Below are 20,498 nucleotides of genomic sequence, written 5' to 3'. Positions count from 1 at the left end.
GTTTTTTGCCACACATTTTGCTATGTAAGTGAGTTTAGTTTTACGCCGCTTTTAGCAATATTCCAGCAATATCATGGCGGGGAATACCAGAAATGGCCTTCACACATTGTACCAATGTGGGGAATCGAACCCAGATCTTCGACGTGGCGAGCGAACGCTTTAACCTCTTGGCTACCACACCGTCCTTGTGCTATGGTAATGCATTACATTTACAACACGTACATCTTCGAATGATCTGTTTGACTGACATGAGTAATAAGAAAGGTAGGATACTTTATGGATGACAACCTCTTTATTATATCATGATGCGACCTTTCGCAGTTTAAAGATGTGTTAACCGTTGTCAATAATAATAACACAGAACAGACTTGTATTATACATCTTGCGGGGATTAACAAAGACAACATGAGGGTGATACAAAACAACCACCATGGTTTCAACAACAACAATGGATATTGGTAAATGATGCAGTAACAAATGACGAAGCTAATTGTTCCTGAGGCCCAACAAAATACACATAGCTGAAAAGAGAGAGACAGATAGATTGTTTATTACGAGTCTCACCTCATACGTATACATTATACATTTAAAACATCGTAAAAAGAAAAACTAGTATACAATATGAGCCATCCCTTGTGGGATTATGAAAGATTATTTACAAATACTATAAAATATAAAACAAACCTTACAAATATTAAACTAATGATAACGGTGAACCCCTGTTTCTTTAAAATATCAAAACAGGTTTCGGCTGTTAATTTACATCAAATAGGACACTGAACACGATAGCTTTTCCTAATCAGTAAAATTTATAAAATTACCATTAAAAACTGTGTACTTTTCCAATAAACATTTGTAAAACACTGGTATAAAGGACAGTATAAAAGTACATTCATTTCATCTTCAACAACATTTAAACAGTTAAAACATACTCTCTCATTTAAAGGCATATAAGATTAATTTACAAATTGACAGTGGGAATGTTGTTCATGGTAGGCGGACAGGATGATGTGGTACCAATGACATATTCCTGGTCTCTTGACTGGGGGCTTGTGTCAAGGGATGCGAACTTCAAGTTTTCTTTTGGTGATGTTCTGAAGCTTTTTTGATAATATTTCTACACTGCCCCAATATGGGTATTTTACTTGTAGTTTTACTTATTAGTAAATGTCCGCATCATCCATTATCAGTTGTGTGTGAAACTAGAATTAGTGACGTCATTTAACTGATCACTCGTTTGGGCTCTCCCCCCCCCCAAAAAAAAAAACAACAACAAAAAAACATTGGCAATTGTATACAGAAAATGTGATAATAGTAAAGCATTGTCTTGTGCATATATACGTTTCAGTACTGGAACAAACCTGCTTGGCGTTAAAATACCCGTGAAGATCCGGGTTAGAATATTGATCTTCAGTAACCCATGCTTGTCATAAGCGGCGACTAACGGAATCGGGTGGTCAGGCTCGCTATAAGTTGACACATGTCATGCTTGCCAGTTGCGTAGATTGATGCTCATGCTGTGGTCACTGGATGATCTGGTCCAGACTCGATAATTTACAGACCTTGTAAAACTAAACTCACTCACTCACTTGGCGTTAAAACAACTCAACTGCTACACACATATTCCATAAACGTATCACCTAGAGTCACATTAATTTAAATCCTGTCTTCGCTAACGGTGTATTTCGAACCCTGGGTGAAGTGTATCTTCTACTGAGTTTTGCACTGGACATCACCATCATCATCGTCGTCGTCGTCGTCGTCATCGTCATCACCTATTAAGAATAATGAATCAATCATTACTTACTTTTCTTAATGCTCTTTGTATTACTTCTACACTGTGCACACGTTTGTGTGCTGAGTATACCTATTTGCGGTTTGTGTGTCACACTTTGCATACTGTGTATTACTTTTTATTTTCTGTGTATCTTTCTTGGTACACAGTGTATTACTATTTGTGTTCCGTGTGTCATATTTGGAACACAGTGTGTTACTATTTGAGTTCTGTGTATCATATTTGCTGCACAGTGTATTACTATTTGTTTTCCGTGTGTCATTCTTGGCATACTATTAGTTACACGGTGTTTTGAAAGGGTGTACGGGACTTTAAGACCCTTGTAAATTCCGTATTTGAAAGGGTGTACGGGACTTTAAGACCCTTGTAAATTCCGTATTTACGGAATTTACAAGGGTCTTACAGTCCCGTACACCCTTTCAAAACACCATGTGACGAAGTTATTACCCTTAAGACAACATTTAAATCATCGGCAGAATGAGACGCAAAACATTTCGCCATGATTTTTTCCGAACGGCCATAAAGGGAGATAACTTAGGATGGCGTAGTTTATGAAAAAAAAATCGAATTTGAGTTTTTGTCAAACGACAAGTGAAATGCAGAAACATTTTATTTTTTGGATATATTTATTGAAACAAACAAATAAGAAATTATGGCAACAATTTCAGTACTCTGTTTATGCTTATAATTAAATACGCCAGCTCTAAAATTTCGAAGCGATCAGCCGTTTGGCAGCCACATTCCATCTAAGGTCAAGGTCATTCGTACAATCCGTGTAGTGTGTCACATGACAGATTTGACGGGGTGTACGGTTCGTACACCCTGGCAAATCCACCTACATGGTTTGGTATGCTTTGACTATTGACCAACCAGAATTCGACAAATTTATCTTAGGGTAACAAAGTGTATTATTACTCGCCCGTGGAAGATACTGCAGTGTAATATTTTTTACGGCGTGTAATACCGCTAGACATATGACGTCATAATGGTTACAGTTATGATATCACAAAGCTAATGCCTCTGTCGCAATGGTTTTAGACCTTGCTTGAATCGTGGAAAATTTACATGAGAATCATCACACTGTAGGCAGTTTCTATCAATTTACGTTGGAGAGTAATAAACAGAATACTAAACTCGCTTCCGTGAAATACCACTTTTTATTAAATTCGCATTCGCTCGTTTGATACCAAATCATTAACTCGTTTAATAAAATTGGAATTACACAAAAGGTCGCTTAGTATCCTCTATTAACTATTTGCGTTCTGTGTATCAGTTTTGGTACACTGTGTATCAGCTTTACTATCCTGTGTATTATTTTTAAATACGATGTGTACATCTTGTCCCGTGGGTCACTCACCACCTACCTCGTTTGCTTCTTTGCACGTGTAGTACGTGTGTGTCGCATAACGGACACGTTTTGAAGCTGGCAGCGCACGACCTGCACATTACTTTGTGTCCACAGGGGACGAACTTAGCATCTGCAACCTTCTCAAGGCACTTGTTACATGGCGTGATAAATCTGGAACTCTTCGGACTTTCTGGAGCTTGGGGCCTTGATTGATTTTCCGGGGGAACTTGGGAATTTAGGAATCTTTCACTGAAAAAATGAGTAATTGAGTTGTATATTTCGTAAAGGGGCCACCGGCTCATTATACATTTCACATTTGCATGATCACATCAAACACATCAATTTGAAAAAAACAAAATGTACATCAGGCAGAGAGACATATCTGCAGCTTGTATACTCTTTATGTTGATGATACAAGGATGGAGTAGATAATAAATCTAATAATACATCACAATATTAGATGATGACATGTAAGATAATTTCTGATTTAGTTACAAAACATGTACAATGTTCATTTCAGTTCAGTGAGTGAGTGAGTTGAGTTTTACGCCACACTCAGCAATATTCCAGCAATATGGCGGCGGTCTGTAAATAATCAAGTCTGGACAAGACAATCCAGTGATCAACAGCATGAGCATCTATCTGCGCAATTGGGAACCGTCGACATGTGTCAACCAAGCAAGCGAGCCTGACCACCCGATCCCGTTAGTCGCCTCTTACGACAAACATGGGTTACTGAAGGTACATTCTAACCCGGACCTTCACGGGTCCATTTCAGTTCAGAGTGGAATATATAAACTAACATGGTTATAATATTATTTATTAGACAGGAATTTATGCCTTTTCTGAAATTCCAAAAACACAAAACTGGCTAGGCGTTGATTTACGTTTGGATTAGAGCTAGTCATTAATTGTACCATTTTCTCATAAGAAACTTCGGAATTTAGGGACCTTTCACTGAAAAAATAAGTAATGAAGAGGCGAATGATATTCCCACCGATCATGACCACGCACACATTCTGCGACTAGGTGTTGTTTTACAGAAGTGAGACGTCTCATTGTATCATACTACTGCACGGTTGACGCACCCGTGAAGATCCAGGTTAGAATTGATCTTCAGTAACCCATGCTTTTCGTAAGAGGCGACTAACGGGATCGGGTGGTCAGGCTCGCTGGCTTGGTTGACACATGTCATCGGTTCCCAATTGTGTAGATCGATGCTCATGCTGTTGATCACCGGATTGTCTGGTCCAGACTCGATTATTTACATACCGCCGCCATATTGCTGGAATATTGCTGAGTGTGACGTAAAACTAAACTCACTCACTCATGACAAAAGCTTGGAATTGACATTTATTTGAAAATGCTGGGGTTTGGGGCGGCCATCTTTGATTTAGCCTCGTTCTGAGTCTGAGGTACCAAATTGAGATGCCCATCATACTTTTTGGATATATAGAGACATAAAGGAATAAAAACACTAAAACGTTTGGTCCCTCTGAGTGGTACCAATATGTGAATGTTCATGGTCTATCAGTCCTGTTCTGGAATATTGCTGAGTGAGGCGTTAAACTGAGACATAAAAAAAATCGAGCTCAGCGCCAAAGGTTTCCGTTTGAGTGCATTTGAAGAATCATAAACAGATTAAGGGTTTCTGATGATGATGCCGAAATTACAAATTGGCAGAAAGCTGAACCAGTCCACCTGACCACACCAACCATGTTGTGTCATTCATGATCTATAGTTTTACTAACGCGTATTTTCTCAACCATATGGCTGAGGAAATTAAACTGCCAAAATGATCTTCCCCTTGCAGCATACAACATGCGCAAATGTAAAAGGCGTCGTGCGTCAAACATTATAGACTGTGTGATCATGCATCAAGCATTACAGACTGTGTGATCATGCATCAAGCATTACTGAATATGTCTTCATGTATCAAGCATTATTGACTATATCGTCATACGTGCATCATTAATAATTGTGTCTGTATGCCTCAAACATTATTGAATGTGTCTTCATACATCAAGCATAACTGATTGTCTTCATGCATCAAGCATTGCTGTTTATGTCGTCATGCACCAAGCATTACTGATTATGCCTTCATGCATCAAACATTACTGTTTATATCATCAAGCATTGCTGTTTATGTCGTCATGCATCAAGCATAATTGATTATGTCTTCGTGCATCAAGCAGTATTGATTATGCCTTCATGCATCAAGCATTATTGAATGTCGTCATGAATCAAGCATTAGTGAATGCCTTCATACATCAAGCATTATTTATTATGTCTTCATGCATCAAGCATTATTGATTATGTCGTCATGCATCAAGCATTATTGATTATGTCATGCATCAAGCATTACTGTTTATGTCGTCATGCATCAATCTTTATTGATTATTTATTCATGCATCAAGCATTATTGAATGCCTTCATACATCAAGCATTATTGATTATGTCTTCATTCATCAAGCATTATTGAGCATGTCGTCATGCATCAAGCATTACTGATAATGTCTTCCTGCATCACGCTTTATTGATTATGTCTTCATGCATCAAGCATTACTTTTTATGTCATCATGCGTGAAGCATTAATGAATGTTTTATCATATGACAAGCATTATTGACTGACACTTCTTGCCATTCTAAAAGCCGCCCAATGACTTTTGATCTTCTCTGTCAATAAATCCCAAATGGGATATAAAACATCAAACACATACTTTTCGTCGATGAATTTCCGAATCGCTGACTTCTCAGCTTCACGAGAACACCTATCAAGAGCGGCGGATCCGTGCTTGTTTCTGGCTTTGTAGGCGGCACCTTCCTGTAGAAGTAGTCGTGCAACGTCGACCACCTTGCTTACTTCTCGACGCGACCCGCGGCCCTTGTAAAGTGCAAAGCGATACATGTTTATGTTTATATTGTTTAAAACATATCTGATTGTCCAAAGGACAAAGGGATTAGGCACAAGTGCACCACTTGTGGTCGCCGTCTCCCTAATACATATTTCACATTGAAGATTTACAGTGTTGATAAAAGGTCCTGGACTTCGATATAAACTCATTACTTCGATAAATGTAAAACAGTTACATTACATTTTGGTTCTGATCCTGTTGTTGATCTATCCTATACACACATGGAATGTACGTGCATGTAGCAATATAGTCTTTCATAACCTTTGTGTTTCATTTCACGAAATATAAAAGGGTGAGTGAGTTTAGTTTTACGTCGCTTTTAGCAATAGTCCAGCAATATCACGGCGGGGGACACCAGAAATGGGCTTCAAACATTGTACCATGTGGGGAATTGAACCCGGGTCTTCGGCGTGACGAGGGGCGTTTTAACCACTAGGCTACCCCACCGTCCCCACATTTGCTTGTACACCTTTGTGCACAGAGGAACGTTCACAATGATATACAGACACAAACCAGAGCATATTTCATGCAATATAATAATTAAATACATCACAGTGTCATATTACTCCACATAACAATTTGGTAAGACTTCCGCTCCGCCCGTATCCCTCCTAAATTTTAACGATGAAGAAACATTTCTTTGAGTGGCATTTTTAGAAGTTGGATACGTGTTTCAGTATGATACAATTAAAGAAACATGCAGGTTAAAACTCATCCTTATTAGATGAGAAATATTTATTCAGGTGATATGATGTGACTAGAATGAAATTAAAAGGGAGGATACGGGCGGAAGTCTTTCCAATGATTTATTAAAATTGTTTTTTCCAAATTATGTTCTGATAATTGTATTCTTCTGATTGTTCGGTAATTGTCTTAACGTACATACATTTCGAGCCCACTATTTTCTAATTAGAGTTCCATAGACATAAAGAGTGACACTGGTCACTTGTGTACTTCCGGAACTATGTTTCGAAGATCGAATGCACCATACCTTACACAAACCGTGGAGCGGTCTGTTACCGTTGTCATTTTCGAAGTTGGGATCAGCTCCTGAGGTCAAATAAAAATATCAAATGAAAACCTGAATCAAGCTTCACAAGCATTTAAAGACCGACAGCTGAGGAAATCCTTAACTTTAGGCTGCAAGGTATCTTACCTTTCTGGAGAAGTAGTTCCACTGATCTGTATTGAGAAGTACCAGCGGCGACATAAAGAGGAGTGGCCCCCTGAGGACCCTTCCGATCAACTTCGGCCTTCCCCTATTAAAATAACCCGAGTGAGTGAGTGAGTGAGTGAGTGAGTTTAGTGAGTGAGTAAGTGAGTTTATATTTAACGTCACATCGGCAATACTTCAGCCATACCGTGACCAGAACAATTTATCATTATATTAAAGATCAATAAATTTAGAAATTTCAAAATTGTTGACGAAGAACAGTAAAACTACTAGTGTATCACAGATATCCATTTAAAACTAGTAACTAAAAACAATAACCCAAGACAGTATTTACTCCAAATGCTACAGATCCGTGAAGATCCGGGTTAGAATAGGTCTTCAGCAACACATGCTTGTCGTAATCGTATTCCAGCTATATGGGGGCGGTCTGTTAATAAATACGCGGCGGTCTGTTAATAAATGAGTCTGGACCAAACAATCCAGTGATCAACAGCATGAGCATCGTTCCACGCAATTGGGATACGATGACATGTGTCAACCAAGTCAGCAAGCCTGACCATCCGATCCCGTTAGTCGCCTCTTACGACAAGCATGGGTTACTGAAGATCAATTCTAATACGGATCTTCATGGGTCGTACAATACGTAATGACAGAAACTCAGAAAGTGATCAGTTGTTTGCGAAAGGTGTGCGTATCTCTTGCTTTACCACCACAAATATATTTTCATATAGTGTTAGTTGGGAAAGAAAATCCCACGTGAAGATAAGTATAAATTTATATGGAATATCATCAGCGTCAGGACGACCTTCAACTTCGTCATCTCGGATAGGTGGCTCATGTTACACTGACGTGCCACTATGAGTGAGTCAGTGAGTGAGTAGGGTTTTACGCCACTTTGAGCAATATTCCAGCATCTGGGGGGGACACCAGAAATGGGCTTCACACAATGGTACCCATGTGGAGCATCAAACCAGGGTCTGCACCGTGATGAGCGGACCCTTTAACCATTAGGCTACCCCACCGCCCCGTGCCACTATGAAATACAAAAACTGGGTACTTTTTCAATGAGCAGTCTGCAACATTCAACGTGGTCGTTGTTAGCGGCGATGTGGAGAGCAGCAAAGGTTTTGTCCGACATCTGGTCGTTCACAAATGATGTGTCTCTCTCAAGTATCTTCTCCACGGAACTGAAATGTAGGTATGCATTTGAGACGTTATGGTAAACAAGGATCATAGTAGATAATGTCAAGGCAATGCTAAACGTTTTTATGTCGATCATTCTTAATCCCCCATGTTTGTAATCTATTTTCAAAGTACTTCTCTTCATTTGTCATTTTTGTCAGTCCAAATAAAACTGAAAAAGTATGTTTTCAAGGGAAGTAATAAATTCTTGGGGTGGGTTTAGTAAAGTATTGAAAATATGAAAAACATTTGAAATAGGTGGTGTCTTGATAACAGTAATTTTGCTAATTTGTGTTAAATATCCTTTTCTCCACACCGCCACTAATTAATTAATTTCCTCTAGTTTTTTTTAATTGTATTGATGATCCATAGATCCTTCAGTTCAGCATTAAATATAATTCCCAGAACATCAAATTCACTTTTTTGTCATTCAATATTCAAATCCTGACAAAGTTTATCTCCACATCCTGCTTTTGATCCAATCCTCATATAGTTTAATATATAAAACTAATATGCTGTCGCATACTAACGGTACACTGCCCCTTAAGCAGGCGAAGTGCAGGGCGTTGAAGTCATTGCGGTTACAGAGCCTGAGATTGACGTGTGGACATTCAATAAGAATCTTCGCGCATTCATCCTTTTGTATGCCGATAGCATCATGAAGAGGGGTGTCTCCCGCCTTGTCCTGAAAAGAGTTCCATATGCCACACGTCAATCGTTTTACACGTACCATAAAGTTTAAATATTGACAAGTTGAAAGCCTGAAAGACTGTTTAAGCCATTTAAATGATGACATGTATGTTTGTTTGTCTCTTGCGCTTGATATAATAAATGAGTGAGTGAGTTGGGTTTTATGCCGCTTTTAGCAATATTCCAGCAATATCACGGCGGGGGACACCGCAAATGGGCCTCACACGTTGTACCCAGGAGGGGAATCAAACCCGGGTCTTCGGCCTCACGAATGAACCCTTTGACCACCAGGCTACCCCACCGCCCCCATAATATGATTATGAATGGAACAAACTAAAATAAATGTATTACATTGTGGTTTACACTTAGTGGTCTACTGTTTCATGCGAAAGATGTAAACTTTCTGCTTCAGGAACTGCCTGTGGAATAGCTACCGTAGCATTGACGTCCACGCCCTTCTGGATGAGCACTTTGATGATGTTGGGGAGGTTGTTGTGTACCGCAAGATGAAGAGTTGTCTGCCCGTTGTGGTGCCTGTGATGGATGTTGGCGCCCTTCTCGAGCAGTACCTTCGCTGTGTGTTCCCTCTTCCTGGAATTGACGACCAAACAAACATAGAGACACATTGTTGCGAGAATGGAACATGGAGCTGAGGCAGAGTCACATGATTGATGATTGATCATTAAAAGGTTTACAGGTGTTCGGAAACCTTGTCCCATTTACATTTTGCCCATCATAAAGGTTTGCTAGGTTTCTAAAATTTCATAAAGTAGCAAAGCTGCCACACGCTTTAATAGTAGAAAGATTTACTATCTGAACTTCATGGCGAACGCTATTTCTTGAACATAATAGTCCAGCCAATGAAATGTACGTATTGAGAGCTTAAGACATTCCACCATCCTCTTACGATGATTTACATATTCTTGGCAAAGCAGTAAATAATGCGGCACATTACCTAGCTGTTTGCACATGGAACAATTCGCAAAAATATCTTATTTGATAATGTATTTAGACATGCGCCAAGACCACGAGGTTCTTTGAACCAAACTCTCGCATGTATTGTATGAGAATCACTGTCTTTTTTATGTTGCTATTAATGTCCCGATGTTTGACAACAGACACACGTTTCCATGTCAGCATCCCTCAAACAGCTGGTATGATAATCTCACCCAATAATTGCTGCAGACAGGGCTGTGATTCCCTTATGACCTTTGCTCTCAAGGTCAGCTCCCCTGTCCAGCAGGAAGTGTACTATCTCCATGTTGCCTACATGACATGCCCTCATCAATGGCGTCAGTTTCTGCATTCCGAAGTGTTGTGACAACTGTATAGTAAGAGAAACAAGGATAAATTCCAGAAACTAAGTTAAAAGAGTATTAATATTAGCCGGCAGCATTTTCATATCGAAAATATGTCCTTGGTCTTCAATTCCCACTTAGAGGTAAAAAACACTCAATACATCACACACACACACACACACACACACACACACACACACACGCACGCACACACGCATACGCATGCACGCATGCTCAGTCACTGTAGGCAATCAATATCTAAGACGACCTGAGAAAATTTTAAAAAAAATACTATCGCGATGTCACTAGTCACTACTAATTACCATTCGGTACGTTATTTCGTGAACTTTTCGAAATCTGAATACAGGATATTTATTTGAAGAACACAATAACAAAATTCTTTCAGCGGCATAATAATATACCGACGTTGCCTTTACCGATTGAAGAGCAACTGGGGGTCCATTGTTATGTATAACATGCATTAGTTTTATGACCGTCCGCTTGGAATCAGACATAATATAAGGGTAATGCTATTACCGAGGGCTTCTGCAAATGATAATGCCCTCAAAAATAGCATTACCCTTATTATTGCTGAAATACATGGAATTTGTGTTGAAAAGAAAAAGGAAACAATGAAGGAATTTGACTGTATGTTTACCCAAATCAACTTCTGACGTGGTTGACTGCCCGAATGCAATTACGTTATCGAACAATTCAAGTGACGTCACAACAGAAAGTGACGATATTCGACAAGACCAAAGCCTGCAACATGTCAAACTATGTCAGTGTTCGGTTTTGGTCCATCAACAGCCTTAATAATAGTGCATTGTTAAGGTTGGCACCAACAAGAAAGCCAATATTACCGCTATATTTAAAGCGGGAATTCGGGTTGCTTTGACTTGTTTGACCCAGAATAGCTGCCAGTCGAAAGCCAATGTCGAATGAACCGTAAGCCCACGCACCCACTATGACGTCACTTGACAACAGCACTGATAGTGGCCCGTCGTTAAGGTTGAGCGGTCCAATATCATTGGCAGCGGACCGCAAATTTCTGATGATGGGAGGGCCGTTTCATGATAATTCCATGTATTTTAGCTATAGTATAGGTCCCGTAAGTAGGTCACACCACTTCGCGAGAACTTACGTTATTTGGCACTTCCATTCCTTTCGAATGGTCTCATGGTTGACAGTAAGGAACCGATAATCATTGCAGGAATTACACATATCCGATCTACCCATCCCCAAATCCCCACCAGTGTGCGAAATAGTTTCCAAATTTTGCTAGCCAGTCGGGCAAGCTATGCCTGAAATTTACTAGCCCACAAAATCATTCACAAGCCCGAAATGTGAATGTAGAAACTAAACCAAAGATTACAAAAATAGATGAGAATAATATAGAGTGGGCATGACACAGGTTTCATCATTAAGCTGCTAATAAGATGAACTTTTTTATCAAGCCATAATCTTGCATGATTAAAAAGTATATTATAACTTAACAAGTCGGAGAGTGTTATATGTTTACAAAATGACCCTATGAAAATTCACTAGCCAGTCGGACCAGTGACTGTGGAGATTTACTGGCCCGACTGGATTTTTACTTGCCACGGGCTAGCGGGCCATTGGCGATTTCGCACACTGATTACGACTGTCAACAGCTGGGACAGTCAATCATGGTTGTACACTTGGTCCGGTCTAGTAAAGTAATATTTGGCAGTCGCGCAATTTCGAACCAGAACTGGTTCTTGAATTTACGCTTGTCACAGGAAATCTGGTACCGGGAGTAAGCTGGGCCCCGTCTCGCATATTGCAAGTTGGCATATGAGCAACCATCAACGTGATCAGGGCAAAGTGGAATGAAATCGGCAAGTACGAGGCCATGGGTAGCCCAGTCGTAATGGAAGCCGCAATGTCAGGAACAGAGTTGCGTCCCCTGAGCACACCAGAAACCTATGACTATGGGTTGGAATCCCGATTCTATTCATGACTGGTCAGCACAATGCCCGTACTCGTGAATTTCACAAAGTGACTGAGAGAGAGAGTCAGTTTAGTTTTACGCCGCACTCCAACTGTATGGCTGCGATCTGTAAATAATCGAGTCTGGACCAGACAATCACAACGCCTGTGCCTGCCTTATTTCGGAGTTTTGCTCACGCATTAGGCTGACATGCTTTAAAAATAGCTGGAATACAGAAAAAGGCAGCGTCTCAGCAAAAGAACCAGTCACAAAGCCTCCGAGCCCTCACGCCCTCTGACGGCGCCCAATGCCCTATGGGGATTCCACACATAAACTGACGTACAAAAGAAAGTAGACACCCGGTGCTTTTGGATTACTTTCCAAAATGCGACGTAAATGTTTTGAAATGAGTTTTTACAGTGATAATTATATAAGTCACAGACTTTCCTAATATGTTGCCAAAACACCACAGATATATCGTGCCCAATTGCGAAGATGCCAGTCAAAATTATAACACTTTTCAAATAATCCCAAAACACCAGGTGTGTACTTTCATTTCTACGTCAGTTTCTTAACATCAAGCACTCACCATCTGTGGGTTCGACTCTATCATGGCTTTCACTGTGTCGACGTCCCCTTTAATGATGGCCTTTGTCACACCTCCTGTCTCCTCTGCAGATAATAACCCCGCTAACGATGTGTCCCCGAACATTGCAAAACTTTCTTTCAGATTTTCAAGCAAACCTCCCATTAGCCCCGTCGCTGAAAACGGACCTGAAAATAAAGTAACTTACTTGCCACTTTCATCAATTGTAATGTCTCAAAATAAAATTGTTTTATTCCCAAAGCGAATGTGTAGCCGTTGTCATATTTGCGTAATGCATTTAAATTTCTGTGAGTGAGTGAGTATAAGAGTGAGTGAGTTTTAGTTTTACGACGGTTTTAGCAGTATTGGACAGCAATATCATGGTGGGGGACACCAGAAAGGGGCTTCATACATTGAACCCATGTGGGAAATCGAACCCGGTTCTTTGGCGTGATGCACACCGCCCCTCGCTGATTGTACTGGACATACATGTTCATGATGCAGTCGGATTCGACAAAGCTGAGATGTTTCCTGTGGCTATGGAATTGACTTGGTTACATTTACTCAAAGTAAAGGTGAATATTTATGAATGTCAACTTATTTAGAGTACAGTCACAACCAAAATAAAGAAGTTGACGTCCATAAATTCTCGTCTTTGCGTGTATCACTTCTAAATGCCGTTCAATTACTTTGGAATCAAAGTGTATACACTAGACGCCAAAAGAAACGTTACCCTCCTACCTTTATGAAGTACCGAAAAACTAAGAAAGATATGATAGAATCATGCAAATCACGCGTTTATGCAAATCACGGAAAATAATTTCTCAAATGCATTCATATTTAGGTGAAATGCATCTTTTTCAGAAGAGTTGAAATGCATCTTTTTCAGAAGAGTTAAATTGTCCTATTTTCGTCCATGCCGAAATAACCAAAAACAGTGAATTTGATGTCCAAAAGAAAGGTTGATAAACCATTTAAAGTCACAAGTTTTCTACTATGAAAACAAGAAACAACTCAGTAGAGTGTGTAAAATTGTAAAAGAATCATAAGTATGATTTCAGTCTATTAAAACATTTTCTGCTGACTTGCATTAGTGATAACAAGTAAAACGTGTCTTTGATGTTGTGAAAAAATGTTTAGGGACATCTAAAATAATCTTTGTTAACATTTTTGCTTGAAAAGTAACATCTTTTCATTTTCTGTTTACACACAGCAATATCAATCGCCAAAACGCAGCAATATTCAAGCAGTATTTGCATCCATTTTACATGTAGAATGATTCTATAGGGTATGAAGAGAGCCTAGAATACATTATATGATACACAAGTACGAGTAATATGCCACGATTAACAACTGAAGAGAGAGTAAGAGCCATGGGATGGTGCAGATGGGATCGACACCCTCGGATGCCACCGTATCACGGTTGTAAGACTTATTCAGGGCTTCAGACAGACTGGAGTCACCATAGCCAGACCAAGAAGTGGACATCCACGCATCAGAAACCAGAACCGATAGGTACCTCCGTCATTAAGGAAGGAGTGTAACGTTTCTTTTGGCGTTTAGTGAACATAGATCCATAGGTTTACCTTCATCGTCATCACTATCTTCCAGGCTCTCCACAGTCATCCCTACAGCAGGTACACAGCAGGCAGGGTTGAAATACCACTTCCTTGACCCGAACACCACTATCACATCCCCTTCGCGGTCCACGCCCTTCACCCGGCCAACTTTTCCCAAGGACTGAAAATACCGCCACTTCTATTAAAGTGTCTTCTGTAACGATTATGTCATAAACATTTTGTATCAATCTGTACCACCAAGAATGAATTAATATAGTAAATGGTACAAGTTATGTCTTGTTACTCATCTACTCTAAGTAGTGAGTGCATTTAGTTTACGCCGCTTTTAGCAATATTCCAGCAATATCACGGCAGGAGACACTAGAAATGGGCTTCAGACATTGTACCCATGTGGGGAATCGAACCCGGGTCTTCAGCGTTTCAGATTGATGTATGAGAAAATCCCGAAGTTTCAGATCTTCTTACTTTAGTTAAATCCACAAACAGAGATACGGAGCTGACAAACTTAGAAACAAAATCAGGTCGAACCACGATTAGAACATACGATTGAGTTTTTCTGGCATGTCCATAGTGCACAACTCTGCAAAGTATACTACCCATCAAAAATTTAGACTCACTAGTGTAAATGTAGCCACTTACTTTAGTCAACTGCTCTAAACTAGATTTTGCGAAATATTCCTTAATGTTTAAAGGTACTGTCTAAACATGAACTGATGTATTCTAACACAAATTCGTAACGTCGAAAAGATTATTATCATGAGTTCAATAAATGATGAAACTCAGTGAAAATTGGCGAATACTTAATAAATTTTTTACACCAAAACACAGCAGTTCAAATGCACGATATTTGCACATGCATTTCAGAAATATGAGGCCTGATCCTCATGCAGTTCATCTGCATAAGGTTTGCAGTTGGTTCCCGCAAGTTAGTGGAGAAATTCATCTTTGATGTAACCACATATATATACATAACATAGAGTGAGTGCTTTAAGTGAGTCTAAACGTTTGATGGGTAGTATAAATCGCGGCGTCTAGGGGACAGGAGTGTATTTTGCATAATTAATAATTATTGGAGAGCACACGTGTCTAAATCATCTATGTATGAAGCAGTGGAATCATATCTTGTATTGATGATCGTGAGTTCGAATCATAGATTCATAGATCATAGTTCATCAGTATCATGTCCGTACAAGTTACTCAAATCGCCTGGGACACAACTGTCAAAAAAGGTTGACTTACAACCTTATAGCTGAAATTCAAAGAATAGGTGAATGAGTTTAGTTTTACGCCGCACTCAGCAATATTCCTCCTATGTGGCGGCGGTCTGTAAATAATCGAGTCTGGACCAGACAATCCAGTGATCAACAGCATGAGCATCGATCTATGGAATTGGGATACGATGACATGTGCCAACCAAGCCAGCGAGCCTGACCACCCGATCCCTTTAGTCGCCTCTTACGACAAGCATGGGTTACTGAAGATCAATTCTTACCCGGATCTTCACGGGTGGAAATTCAAAGAAACAAATTTCACTTTCAGTTATTGGTTTGCCTACCTTTTCCATATTGGGATTCCATCCTCCATGTTTATCCTGAAGCATCTTCACCTTCTCCTTGTCATCCAGGATCCGGACCACGTCTCCTTTGCTGTGGTCGTACACCTATGCCCAGGAGGAACACCAGAAAAGTACATGACGAAATATGAAACCACATATCAAACGAGTGAACAAATGGCGTTATTACTTGGAGCTCGTGGACAAAGACTGAATCAGTTAGACTGTATTTTGAAGCAAATTCATATATCTTTCTGTTTTCCTTTTCCCTTTAACGATTATTGCCAGACGTCGCTGGACTTTGACCCGAGTTTTGATCCATATGACATAATCATAGCAACTGTAGAAAAGAAGTGTGAATTTTACTAGTTTCCATCTGCACGTTTCTTGTACTTAACCGTTAAGCATTAAATATAACATTAAATATAAAAAGTGATGAGCGCATAAATGAGTGAGTGAGTTTAGTTATACGCCGCTTTTAGCAATATTCCAGCAATATCACGGCGGGGGACACCAAAAATGAGCTTCACACATTATATCCCATGTGGGGAAACGAACTGGGTGTTTGGTAAATGCTTTAACCACTGGCTACCCCCACCACCCCTAGCTCCATAAATAATATGTGCAGCTTTATATTATAAGTTGTTCACTGGTCACAAGAGGGACCAGTGAACAACGTATTTATCTTACTGAACACCTCAATGGTAATTTTGAACTGTTTGAAGCACGGGTATTGGATCATAGTATGGAGTACCAGAGGACGATTCGTCACCACTCGCCCCTTTCCGTAACCCGCAAGAAGACTCGTCCCCCTCTCGATGCTTGTTATGTGCGAATATACGACAAACCAATCAGAACGCGCGTAAATGACTGCGGTGCTTTGGTAAAAATAATCCCGAGTACTTAAATCGTTTATGGCATTATGTCATTGTTTAAAAAGTCATGAAAAATATATATCGTCATATTGAAAGTACAAAGAACTTAGCTAACAGGATTTTGCTGCCTATTATGGTGTTTTGATAAGAATCATGCGATTGACGGCGAGAGATTCAAATACACGCACGTGCGTTTGTTGACATAACGGCTCTCATGGGTCCAACTGAGGGTGTTTCTGACGATCTTGCGGGCTTGCTATGGAGATTGTACGTGCGCTTCAAACAATTTTAGGAAATGTAATTATAAATCGCTACGAGCTTTAAAACAATAATATTATATCTGTATGTACCTAATCAACTTTAATCTTTAACATTGGGCATATATTTCAATTCTCTGGGAATATTTTAGTCTGACCTTCTTGTGGTCATTCATATATTTTTCAGCGAATTCAGTTAAAAGTCCACTTGTGGTATGACAGCAAGGTTACACGTATGTTCAGTTTGATAAATATTTTAAAAGTCATTTTTTTAGTTTCTGCTTTGGGATTTAATGTAGCGGGGTTTCTTTTACAAATTTTATTTGCATATTCAATAAAACAAATCCCATTTGTTATTATTAAACCCTTTTCAGAAATATAATTGGAAATATAAGGTGCATATCTGGTAATAATTACGTCAGAATATGTCTTTAACAAATATGTGTTTTTTTCTTTCTTTTAGTTGTACCAAGGAGGTTTAATTCTTTAGAATAAATAGCAAAAACAAAAACAGCAATACAATGTATGAGTACTTCGGTGATATTAAGTACCATTGGAATCAAACAGGAATAGAGTTATCGTTCCTGTTTGAAGTAGTTTTGATGTTCCTACGCCAATATGAAATCCTTCCAGAGGGGCACGAGTTGCTATTCGGCTTGTCCCGGAATAACACGAGTTGGTCACGAATGCCAGAGGACAAGAAAAACAATTATCTCCCTTCCTTCGATTTGCATTCGCAAAACATCGGTAATTTCCGTACATCATTACGTGATTCAATGCTATTCGAGATAAAGAATTACCACTACTAAGTACCAAATGAGTTCGGCATTCCCAGCGGGGTACATAGAAAAAGTTACTCTCTTGTAAGCGGGGTAAATTGAAAATAATATAAGAGCGCTCAGCCAATCAGAAAACGACATTTATGTGAGAGGCAAGATAATACGATTTGTGTCTAACGAATACCTTCAAGAGGGCTTCGGTGGCAAATCTGTATCTACTGTTATCAAACACAACAGTCGCTAACCCATCACTGGGGAAATCTGCAACTCTTCCGATCTTTCCTTCGCACTGAAATAAGAATGAGTGAGTTTAGTTTTACGCCGCCTTAAGCAATATTCCAGTAATATTAAGGCTTGGAAAACCAGAAATGGGCTATAAAAAATTATACGATTGTGGGAAATCGTACCCGGAAATCAAAGTCGAGCGAATGCTTTAACCACTAGGCCACCCTACAGCTCCTATTACTAGAATCAACTAGGCAAGTACATGATACACAATACATATTCACTCTTTTACAAATACATCAAAAAAATAAATGTTACAGTTGAAAATAATTAACAAACATGGACATATATATATATATATATATATTATTATTGAGAAAATTGTTCCGGCAAATATCTAATACATGTATTTAAACTATAGTGGTTTTATTTAAATGAATATGTTGAGATATGAATCTAAGTGTCTTTTCAGTACTTTGTGAGATCTCATTGCCCTGCAATACACGACTGAATGTGCCGTACACTACCCATCAACCTTTGTAGGAAATCGTGTGACAGCGTATCCCAATATTCGACCACTTCTTTCTTCATATCCTCAATATTTCCATTTTGGTTTATTCTGTCCTTCATTAGTCCCCACACATTCTCAATAAGGTTAAGATCTGGGCTGTAGCTCGGCCAGTATAAAACTTGAACATTTTCGTCCAACAACCACTGTTTATGTGTGTTTTGGGTCGTTATCATGCTGAACAATCCAATTATCTTCATACAGTGTTCGGGCCGTTGGAAGAAGGTGACCATTTAAGATGTCATGGACAACATATCGTTCCTTCGACAAATTTCTAGTGAAAATACACAACGGCGTCACTCCACGTGATGATATCCCACCCAACATGTGAAATTTCGGGCTATGTTTTGGGCGTTGGTAGATAGGTTTCAGGGAATCTTTTGTCCAAATTTTCACACAATTCGGAAACGCCAGAAAATATTATCCCGATCTTCATTTTCGTGAGCTCTGCACCAGTTTAAACGTCGGCGATCCGTAGTACTGAACTTCCTTGGCCTGCCTGCCCCTGTCTTGTGCTCAATCCCAACTCCTGACTGAACATTCTTCTGTAAGTTCTGTATACTGTAGACAAAGGAATGCCATGTCTACCATCTTACTCTTTTTGCATTAGTCACACCCCTTTCAAAATCATCTAGAACCAGCTTTCTTTTCTCTTCTGCTGTCATATCTGCCATGTCAACAAAGGAAGCCGGCTGCTACTCCAGGGGAGATAACTCTTGGTGTAGTAAGGTTCATTCTTAAGCCTACAAGAATTGCCTCCCATATTTAGTACTTTACTACATAATGCAACACCTATTTTAGAAATTTAATTATCAGTATTAGAAAACAAAGATTTTCTCAATAACAACTATGAAAAATGTATACCCTTAGCTTAGTACGTCATAAAACACAATCTTACCATTGCGACTGTCAGTGGTACTACTACTACCTTAGGCGGATCGGGGGAAGAGGAGGAGGTGTTCGGACGTTCGAACCCCCATTGCAAACCATTAGCTTCAATGTGGTCTTTAGTCATTTTCAAAGGGGTTGTGTGTGTGTGTGTGTGTGTGGAACCCCCTCTGGATCATCCACTGACTACTACTACTACTACTACTACTACTACTACTACTACTACTGCAGCTAATTCTTGTCCTTGTATTTATTTCTTCGCCACAGTATTCCGACCTCTCCAATCTGCCCACAGTCAACATACCTCGGACATGCTTGCTGTCCAACCACCCTTGTCAGCCTGCACGCGTCTCAGCCCATCTCGGTCCAACTGTAGACACACTTTACACCCAACGTCAAACTCCGAGCTGACAACAGGATGTGTACTCTTTCCGCCCATCACATCTAAATCATTGCATTATTTTAATGAATCTATATAGGATTTGCTACGATATAGTATAATCCACGACAATACTTATAATATTAATAATGTGTATACACATTTATGATGACAAGCGATCACTGCTTAAACATAGAAAAGAACAATACCGAACTCTTACGACTTGTTCGCATTGTCACGTCATACAACTGATGTAATTACCTAGCGGTTAACTACACCTTCTCTGGTTTAAAAAAATCCCAAGGACAAGTGAAAAGACTTTGGACAATATGCCAGTTGCTAATTATCTGAGCAAAACCGTTTTTACGTAGACTTAGGATATTTGTAAATGTCTTCTTAGCATCTATAACCGTAAACAAATAAAATACATTATGGTTTTCAGTGTTATGTGTT

General features: G+C 39.5%; 1 protein-coding gene across 1 annotated transcript in view; it reads right to left on the bottom strand.

Moving 5' to 3' along the window:
* Window positions 1-270: 270 nt before the first annotated feature.
* The window catches only part of LOC124268217 (E3 ubiquitin-protein ligase MIB2-like), a 31,168-nt gene continuing 10,940 nt past the window's right edge, over window positions 271-20,498 (bottom strand). The window contains exons 6-19 of the mRNA XM_046703253.1: window positions 19,971-20,110; window positions 18,170-18,274; window positions 16,078-16,182; window positions 14,529-14,682; window positions 12,946-13,130; window positions 10,274-10,428; window positions 9,539-9,695; window positions 8,945-9,099; window positions 8,290-8,419; window positions 7,215-7,317; window positions 7,050-7,108; window positions 5,864-6,027; window positions 3,160-3,392; window positions 271-1,775 (exon numbers count right to left, since the gene is read on the bottom strand). Coding sequence (XP_046559209.1) covers window positions 1,711-1,775; window positions 3,160-3,392; window positions 5,864-6,027; window positions 7,050-7,108; window positions 7,215-7,317; window positions 8,290-8,419; window positions 8,945-9,099; window positions 9,539-9,695; window positions 10,274-10,428; window positions 12,946-13,130; window positions 14,529-14,682; window positions 16,078-16,182; window positions 18,170-18,274; window positions 19,971-20,110 — 1,910 coding nt within the window. The 3' untranslated portion in view covers window positions 271-1,710. The remainder of the gene's footprint in view (window positions 1,776-3,159; window positions 3,393-5,863; window positions 6,028-7,049; window positions 7,109-7,214; window positions 7,318-8,289; window positions 8,420-8,944; window positions 9,100-9,538; window positions 9,696-10,273; window positions 10,429-12,945; window positions 13,131-14,528; window positions 14,683-16,077; window positions 16,183-18,169; window positions 18,275-19,970; window positions 20,111-20,498) is intronic.

Source organism: Haliotis rubra, unplaced genomic scaffold (genome assembly GCF_003918875.1).
Source record: "Haliotis rubra isolate DU_JTF1 unplaced genomic scaffold, ASM391887v1 Scf137, whole genome shotgun sequence".
Taxonomy (NCBI): domain Eukaryota; kingdom Metazoa; phylum Mollusca; class Gastropoda; order Lepetellida; family Haliotidae; genus Haliotis; species Haliotis rubra.
Note: the sequence above shows the minus strand (reverse complement) of the source record. Positions and strands in the feature narration are given on the sequence as shown.